This window comes from Chinchilla lanigera, unplaced genomic scaffold (assembly GCF_000276665.1).
Source record: "Chinchilla lanigera isolate Chin_1 unplaced genomic scaffold, ChiLan1.0 scaffold00083, whole genome shotgun sequence".
Lineage (NCBI taxonomy): Eukaryota > Metazoa > Chordata > Mammalia > Rodentia > Chinchillidae > Chinchilla > Chinchilla lanigera.
The window spans coordinates 7,786,330-7,795,959 of NW_004955484.1; the positions used below are offsets into that span (position 1 = coordinate 7,786,330).

The window sequence follows — 9,630 nt, forward strand, 5'->3', positions numbered from 1 at the left end:
CAGTCACCTCCCTGAAGTTAATATATGTAGTGAAACATAGCAGACAATGACACATGAATGCAAGTGAGGCCTTCAAATAAATTTCAGATCAATCTTAAAATTAATCATTGTTGAGCTGGGTATGGTGGCGCACACCTATAATCCCGGTACTTGGGAGGCTGAGGCAGGATGATCAAGAGTTCAAGACCAATCTGAGCTACATAGTGAGAACCTGTCTGAAACCACCCCCCCAAAAAAACCCCACCAACCCCTCCTCCCCAAACCAATCGTCATTTCCCAAAATCTAGAACAAAGCATTCCAGGTTGGGGAAAGAGTAGGGGAAAAGACCCTGGGTGCAGGAGCATGCCTAGTATGATTGAGGAGAGGCGAATGAAGCAGGAAGGAGCTGTGGATGGGAAGAGCATGTAGGCCACTGTAAGGACTTTAGCTTTGACTTGGAGTGAGATGAGGCCGTGGGAGGTTTATTAGCAGGGCTGCTGGCTCAGCCTAAATGTGACTGATGCCTGCCTATTACCATTTATCAGTTATGGGAGGTGATACCCTCCCATCAGGGTATCACCTGATACACTCCCTGTCTTCACATAAAATTGTGTAAGCAAGCTTTAAACTCTTCAGATTATCTTGACATATACTTAACTTAAAAATGAATATTATTCATTGGGAATGAACAAAAATGGGATTCTGTGTATTTTTTTTTTTTTTTTAATAGGTACATTTGCCCAAGTGGTGTAAACTTGGGCAGACTTCTTAGAGGTATTCAGCCTATTGTTGTTTCTAAATCAGAAAGAAGCTGGAGACCTTATCCAGAGAAATAATACAATTTCTTGTTCATGACTGGTTTTTTTTTTTGGAACCGGGAATCGAACTCAGGATCTCACACTTGCCAGGCACACGCCATACCGCTGGGCTACATCCCCGGCCCTGATCATGATTCACTGACAGACACACTGGGCAGGAGCTACTGTGCCATTGTCCATGGCCTGTCTGTGTCCGGGGAATATGGCACCGAACAAGACAGCATAAACACAAATATCTGACTTAGAGCCATAGCAAAGTTATGGTTTATAAAGGGACGCTTCCAAAGGGAGTTACCAAAAACCCAGTACCCCGAGGACCTGACACAAAGCCAGGCACAAGGCAGGAATCAGCAAGCAAATATCATTGAAAAACATAAAAAGCTACAGCTCTCCCAGTGTTTCTCTAGCACATTTTTGCCCTTAAGCAACAAGAAGTTGGACACCTGAATTTTGGCACTATTTCTGCTTTAAATTTCATTTACATCCTCCCAAACCATGACCACCATGTTTAATGAAATACACTTATAGCAAAATTAGGTAATTCTATCTTAAAACATTTCCTTTAAGTATAACTGTAATTTCCAAGATGATCCTCAGAGTCCTGGGAAAGTGTTAGTATCCACTATCTCAAACGCAGACCAGAGCTGGGCATGGCAGAACATGCCTGTAATCCCAGCGCCCAGGAGTCTGAGGTAGGAGGATCACCATGAACTTGAGGCCAGCCTGGGCTACATAGTGAGTTCAGGGCCAATTTGAGCTACAAAATAACACCCTGTCTCAAAGCAAGCAAGCAAGCAAGCAAACAAGCAAGCAAGCAAACAGGCCAGCCCACTCAAACATAATTTGACCAGAATGAGGGCAGGGAGAGCTTAGTGTCACTACATCCAAAATGATGACAGACATGGTAAATTAATCTAACACCATGGCAATAAAGTTATATAAACCCGAAGAATAAAAATCCAGTAAGCTCGCTGAATTCTCAATAGTATCTTCTTCCTCTTCAACTTTTCAAGGACCCTAGCAGAAAGAAGAAGGAAACGGGACACCCAGAAAACCGTTCTGAGGGCTGGAAGATATGCCTCCAGTCTACTGGCGCGGACTTGCGGGTCAGTAGCACCTGTGCTCAAACTAAACTCAAGGCCCAGAGTTGTCCCCAGTGCTCCCTCCAACACTCATCTTGCACTCCTGTCGGCCTTCTTTCTGCCATACACAGAATCCACGCAGGCTTCTCTCTGTGCCTTCGCTGCGTGGGAACGCTTCCAAATGCTCTTCTGCCAAAGCAGTTCTACCAGCCCCTATGGCGCTACCACCTACATCGTCCACGAGACTCAGTCTCGGCCCTCCCCTGACCGCATGTGTGACCCAACCCTGTGGGTCTCTCATTAGATAGGGAGGCATCTGCAAGGATTTCTAGTTGACTTGCCATCGCTCGCTTTTAGAAATTGTAACAGCATCTGCATCAACCTTGGGGCTCACGCTACAGGCAGGCTCCGGAGACATCAGTTTGGGAGCACGGCAGAAACTGCTATTTCTTCCCCTGGGGCCCTTTTCTTCTTTATCCTTTCAGTTGCTGACACTGCTCACAACACACTCCATTCCTACTGCCTACCAAACTTTCATTGGGAGGGTGGTCACCCAGGGAGGACTGGGAGTGTCCAGACTCCCTTAAAGCTCAGTGTGGCCATATTTGGGCCAATGGGATGTTGCTAGCTTTTTTTGTTTGTTTGTTTGTTTGAGATGGGGTAATTCTATGTAGTTCAGGCTGGTCTTGAACTCACTATCTAGGCCCAGGTTGGCCTCAAATTCATGGTGAACTCCTGCCTCAGCCTCCTGAGTGTTGGGATTAGAGGTGTGTAATGCCATCCCTGGTTGGATGTGGCTAGCTTTTTTTTTTTTCCAGTCTTTTTTTTTTTTTTTCTTTTTAAGACCAGGTCTTACTATGCAGCTCAAGCTGGCCTTGAGCTCACTTTGTAGCCCAGGCCGGACTCAAACTTGTTGCAATCCTCCTGTCTCAGCCTCCCGAGTGCTGGGATTACAGGATGTGCCACCACACTCGGTGGGATGTGGCTAGCTTTGACTGTGCTGATGAGGACAGTATTCCATGAGTGGGCCAAGGACCCACAACATTAACATAACTTGGAAGTTAGTTAAAAACACAGAATCTGAAATCCCTTGTCAGACCTCTGGATCAAAATTCCCACCTCACTGAGAAGCAAGGTGATGGCACCTTCCAGTCTTGGACTATATACCTCTCAAATGTTCAGCAGGAAAGAGTCTCTCGTTTCTATTTAACTTATACCCTAACTAAAAGTCACTGAGGAAGTAAAGCTCCCCACCTTAGAAGTCCAAGCTGAAACAGCTGCCGCTTATACTTACTTAGCAAAGCAAGGATTCCTCCGAGAATCCCCAGGATGGCAGGAACCTGCAGCCCCGCCTCCGCGTAATTTGCCCTCACACAATTGCTGACAGTCCCTTCACAGTCACACACGCCGACATCCAGAGTGGTCACCTGGTCTTTGTTCTGGTTATCAATGAGCTTGAGATTGATTTTGTAGTCACCCACCTCCATGGTTTTCTTGGGCTTCAAGATGAGAGACTCTTGGGCTAAGAAAAGCAAAACAAATAATGAAACCAAGAGAGGGGCAAAGAGAAGCTCATCCTCCACTAAAACTGTGAGGAAACTAAAGACTTCCCAAAGCTGAGAGGAGTGACGAGAGCTGGCATGAGGTTTAGACTGGTAGGCAGTATGTCCTACAGCTGAACACCAGGAAAGGAGAGGGCCCTTTGCTGCACTACCCCAACCATGAAAGGAGTGAGGAACAAATACGGAAGGGCAGGGGCGGCATCTGGAGTTGGAAGGAAACTTCAGAAGTGGGATCAGCAGAAGGAGAGGCACAGCAGGCAGAGGCAAGATCCTGAAATAAAGCTGAAGGCTCACTGGCATCACTGTACTCGATGGTCCAGTTGACACTCGCCCCGTGTGTGAGCTCGGCCGTGAAGGGGGAGGTGTTGGGGGGCAGATCTGGATCGATGATGTGTATGGTGTGAGGCTGCGGATCCCTCTGGCAGAAGTGCATGTTTCGGGGCTCTGGGATAGGGGCGTTGTCATTCACGTCGGAGAGGAACAAGAGGAGGGTTCCCGTTCCAGTGGCAATTGGAGAACCTGACAGAAAACACAGAGGAAGTGTCACAGCGCAGGAACGTGAACGACATCTCCTTAGCTCCCAGCGGACCAAATCTCGTCCTAGCTCATCAGGGAACCCGCCCCAGACCCTGTTCCACCCCACACTTCTTTGAAATCCTGACAGCAGCCAGCACATGGAGGCAGACAAGATGGAGCACTCGAGAAACCATGATCAATATTAGTGTGTGATAGGGAAGCAACAACAACAGAGAGACTCCTTAAACCTGAAAATACTTATGCCAGAATGGTATAAGCTGTCACTTCTTTAAACTTTTCTTTGATCATGTGGCTTTTAACAAATGTGCATGTCTTGTGTGTGTGTACGTGTGTGTGCGTGTGTGCACACACGCAATGCTGGGGTTTGAACCTAGGGCCTTGCAGAGTATGTCATTTAAAATTAGCTTTACACACACACATACACTTTTTTTTTTAATGAGCTAATAGATTTTCTGAAGAAATTTCACTCTCCTTAGACGATCTATGAAAAGGTATGCAAGGTCCGGGAGTGTGGTTCTGCGGTAGAGTAGCACTTGCCTAGCACGTACAAGGCCCTAGGTTCAATCCTCTGCACCAAAAAGGGAAGGAAAAGAAGGTAATTTTCCCTGTAGTCCCAGAACTCAGGAGGCTGAGAAAGGAGGACGGCCGCAAGTTTAAGGCCAGCCTTGGACTATATAGTGAATTCAAGGCCAGTCTGAACTACATATCAAGACTCTGTCTCAAAAAACCAAAAAGAAAAAAAGAAAATAAAGTCATTCTACTTCCAAACATTTGTTAAGGGAAATGCTTTTCTCTTTTTTTTGAGACAGGGTCTTGCTCTGTAGTCCAGGTTGGCTTTGAACTCACTATGTAGCCTAGGCTGGCCTCGAACTCAGTAATCCTCCTGCCCCAGCCTCCTGAGTGCTGGGATTATAGGCATGTGCCACCATGTCCAGCATCAGGGAAATTCTTGTGAAAAGAGGCATGCACTTGGCACTCATTGGAATAGGTGAGTGATTAAATCATGCTGTAAGCAGACAACATCATTATTAAAAAGAGATAGGTTGATAATGTGCAGTGGTGATCTGTATGCCCCAGGGAGGTGGTGGTGGTGTTACTGCTGGGAATCAAACTCAGGGCCTCATGCATATGCATGCTTAGGCAAGTGCTCTACCACTGAGCTATATATCTCCAGCCCCAATCTCTGTCATAAAGACATAATGTCAAATAATTTTTTTTTTTTTTTTTTTGCTGGGCATGGTGGTGCATACCTGTAATCCCAGTACTGAGGGAAGACAAGGTGGTTGGATCACAAGTTCAAGTTCTACCAGGGCAACTTACGAAAGCTGGGTTGCAAAATATAAAATAAAAAGGGCTAGGGATGTAGATCAAGGGTAGAGCTCATAAGTTGGATCCATAGGACTGGGGGGAATTATATTTCTTAAAATTTATTTAATTTTATTTTTACAGTGTTAGAAATTAAACCCAGGGCATTATATATGTTTTTTTGTTTTTCTTTTTTTTTTTTTTTTTTGTTTTTCTCCGGTACTGGGAACCGAACTCACGACCTTGCGCTTGCCAGGCAGGTGCTTTGCCGCTGAGCTAAATCCCCAGCCCCCGGCATTATATATGTTAAGCAAACACTATCACTAAGGTATACTCCCAGCCTCAAAACTAAAACATTATACATTATGTAGAATGTTGTTGATTAAACCAAATAAAAATATTACAAACTAATATAATAAATTATATTCCTTTAAAACACTTTTAAATTTTTGTTACTACATATTTGTAGTATGCAATAATTACCTTCATCTTGGGGACTTGGTACATGTACATGACACATATTAAATTTTTTTTTAAAATTCTTCTTCCCTTCCCTCCACCTCTTGGTCCCCTTCCCATTTGCAACAGATCTATCACCCCATTTTCTATTACCTTTTATTTTGCTCTACAACTTATTCATACTTTGGATTTCTCATATAAGAGAAACCATGCAATATTTCAGCTTGTGGACCTGATTTATGTCACCTAACAAGGTACATCCATTTTCCTATAAATGACTCATTTAGCCATTATTTATTTCTTCTTTTTTTTTTTTTTTGAGACAGGGTCTCATTATGCAGTGCAGGCTGGCCTTGAGCTCACTTTGTAGCCCAGGCTGGTCTTGAACTCGCAACAATCCTCCTGCCTCAGCCTCCTGAATGCTGGGATTACAGGCATGAGCCACCACACCCAGTTTAGCCTTTATAACAGAATAGTACTCCACTGGGTATAAAGAGCACATTTCCTTTATCCATTCATCTATGGATGAACATATTTCTATAGCTATCCAAATGTATTCAAATATACAGAAAGCCTGGAAGGATTCAGAATTGATGGTGACAAAAAGGACAGCCCTTATACTGCATGTGGTAGAGACTATTCTAGGTATATTTGCATAAATTAATTCCTTTAATCCAGTTTGCATTATCATTTTATCAGATAAAGGAAATGATGGACATAAAAATTAAGTAGCAAGCCCAAGGTCAAACAGATATTAAGCCGTGGACCTGGGACAGAAACCCAGGTTCCTGTAGGGAAAGAGCAGGGCTCAGGTGTAGACAACCACAGGTGAAAAAGAATTTCAACTTGACCCAAATTATTCTGGGCACTGAGATGTTGAACACGGAGTATACATTTGTTTAAACATTAAAAAAAAAAAAAAAAAAAAAGACTGAACTCAGGTCTCTAGTAGGACAGGGGCAAAGGAGCCAAGCCGGGCAGGAGGCCGAGGCAGCCCAGGCCACACAGGTGTCCCTACCGTTGTCAATGGCGATGATGAGGGCTGTGTACGTGCTGTTCTTCACATGCTCAAAGGCCTCTCTGTCCAGCTCAGCCCGAGTGGAAATGGCACCAGTGTCCGGATTAATCTCCAACCAGTTGGCAGTGTCCCTCCAAATCCGATACCTGAAAAGGCACAAGCTCTGGTTAGGAGGGGGACAGCAAACAGCGTTGAGCTGAAGAAGGCCGAGGTTTCTGTTCCTCTGTAGAGTTACTTCCAGCGTTTTTGTTTGTTTGGACTTTTTGTTTGTTGGTTTTGGGGGGTACTGGAGACTGAACCCAGGGAGCCTCACACAAGCTGGGTAAGGGCTATACCACTGAGTGACACACCCAGTCCTTTTTAAAATTTTTATTCTGAGACAGGGTTTTTGCATGGTGGCCTCAAATTGGCCACCCTTCTGCCTCAGCCTCCAGAGGAGGTTGGATTATAGCTGTGCACTACCACACCTACTCTTTTTTTTTTTTTTTTTTTTTTTTTTCCGGTACCAGGAACCGAACTCACGACCTTGCGCTTGCCACGCAGGCGCTTTTGCCGCTGAGCTAAATCCCCAGCCCCTACACCTACTCTTAACATTTTAATTTTTTTCTTTTTTGGTTTTGTTGAGACAAGGTCTCACTATGCAGTCCAGGTTGGCCTTGAACTTGAGATCCTCTTACCTCAGCTTCCCAAGTGCTCGGATTATTGGCATGTGCCGCCATGCTTGGCCCAGAGTTCTTAGCTTGAAGTTTATCAGTCCCATACAAGAGTTGCCAGAATAGTATGATAACCATACATACATGTACCCTTCACCTATACTTACTCTTTTCTGCTTGTTGGGGTGCTGTGGATTGAGCCTATAGCTTTGCCCATGCTAGGGAGCTATTCTAACCACTGAGCTACATCCCCAGACACTGACTTACCCACTGTTAATATTTTCCCACACTTACTTTCTCAACCTGTATGTTAACACAAACAAGGAGGAGTTTAATCACAGCCCTCTCTTTGAAGAGAATGAACGGTACTCAGATTGTTCTTCAGTGATGTAATGGATCTCACTTGCCATTTGGCTGGCATGTCTCTAGTTTCCATGAACTTAGAACCACTCCTTAGCTTTACTTTTCTTTTTTGACCTGAATATTCTGGGAATGTGTAAGCCAGTTGTTTTATAAATGGTCCCCAACTGGGGTTTTGTTTGATTATTCACTTATAATTAGATCCAGGTTATCCTTTTGGGGATGGTGTGGGGTATCTTCCTTGGTATATTAGGAGGCACATGACATCGGTCTTTTTTTGGAGGGGAGGAGTAATGTTAACTTTCACCACTTGGATAAGAAAAGACTACTACAGTAAAGGCACCTCTTCCCCCTTTTTAATTAATCTATAATCTGACAGGAGGTAATCTGAGAATATCTTGTTCACCCACTAACTTTCTCTTTTCCTCCCTTCCTTCCCTTCTTTTCTCTTCCCTTCCTTCCTTCCTTGACAGGGTCCTGCTATGTATTCTAGGCTGACCTCCAACTTGCTATGTAGCCCAAACTGGCCTTGGTAACCTTCCTGCCTCATCCTCCTGAGTTCTGGGATTAAAGGTGTGTACCACCATGCCTAATTTCACCTAATGAATTTAGCCTCTAAGAATAATTTTTCCCCAAATCAATGCTTACTATTACTATATATAGCGGTAATAATAGTAATTGCTACACTTGGCAGTTCTTACTTATTTGTAAAAGCAGGGTCCAGCAGACTAGTTGCCCCAAAGTTACAGTTCTCAAAGGTGACAAGAGCCCCACTTCTGGCCATTAACATCTGGAGATTTAGGGCACTGCACTGATGTGGAAATGGGTTGCACTATTGGTGTCTAATGATAAAAGACAGGGAAGGTAAATCTCTTTCTGGATTTAACAGCAAAAGAAGCTTTATTTGCAATGGCAGAGAATCCTATTAAGCCACACCTTATCAGGAATGTTGGATAAAAACAGTGAATCAGAAAAATTAAAGGCATGAAAATCAGAACACTGCCCATTTTTCTATCAGGGTCATGCAAAGGCTCAGAAAGAGAAATTAAGAAATGTAAGAAGGAAAGCACTCTGGAGAGCTATGCGCTTGTCCTTACTTCCTTAGAAATACAAAGCTATGAATTGCATGTAGTGGTCTTTGGCCCGGGGATAAGGGTCTCTGCAAATACTATTAAGGCCTCTTCCTCGAACTTGTCCAAAGAGATGCTTTAAACTACCTACTTCATGACTGTGAGCTAGGTTAGCAGCCCAGCCTGGACATCATCCAACCCAAAGCTTCATCACTGAACATTTTATGTTACTGTCTTTCACTTTTCATCATTCTTTAAACTTTTATTACAAATGCATCTTGAGAGAGAGAGAGAGAACAAAACAAAATGAAAACATTGTACCAACCTTACATTTTGGACCACCTAGAAGTATCCCCTGGGTTAAGAGCAGTATATTGACTACCTGTCCAAATTTAGAGTATTTCAAAGCAAAATGTTGTAGCTGATTGGTGTGTTTTCAACATCTCTGGCCAGAACTGACATTACAGAGGTGGTTTCAAGTCTAAAAAGACCGCCACTTTTATGAATTAAGATACATTCCTATACCTGCGCACGGTAGGGCATACCTATGGTCTCAGCTGCTCAGGGCTGAGAGACAGGAGGATTACTTGGAGGAACAGGAGGATTACAGGAGGAACACCCAGGTGTTCGTGGTCAGTCTGGGCAATAAAATGAGCCCCTGTCTCAAACAACAAACCTCCAAATCACATCCCAACTATACTGCAAGAACTCAAGGAGAAAAGTTATATTAAACCTAGAGTGGTCAACAATGGAAGGAAGGGGAAAGATGTCGGGATATAGATAAAA

The 9,630-nt window shown here is 44.0% G+C and overlaps 1 protein-coding gene across 1 annotated transcript in view; it reads right to left on the reverse strand.

The window, feature by feature from the left end:
- Positions 1–9,630, reverse strand: part of Cdh1 (cadherin 1, type 1) — a gene marked incomplete in the record, with an annotated part of 78,674 nt that overhangs the window by 3,921 nt on the left and 65,123 nt on the right. The window contains 3 exon segments of the mRNA XM_013503937.1: positions 3,175–3,402; positions 3,737–3,961; positions 6,762–6,907. Coding sequence (XP_013359391.1) covers positions 3,175–3,402; positions 3,737–3,961; positions 6,762–6,907 — 599 coding nt within the window.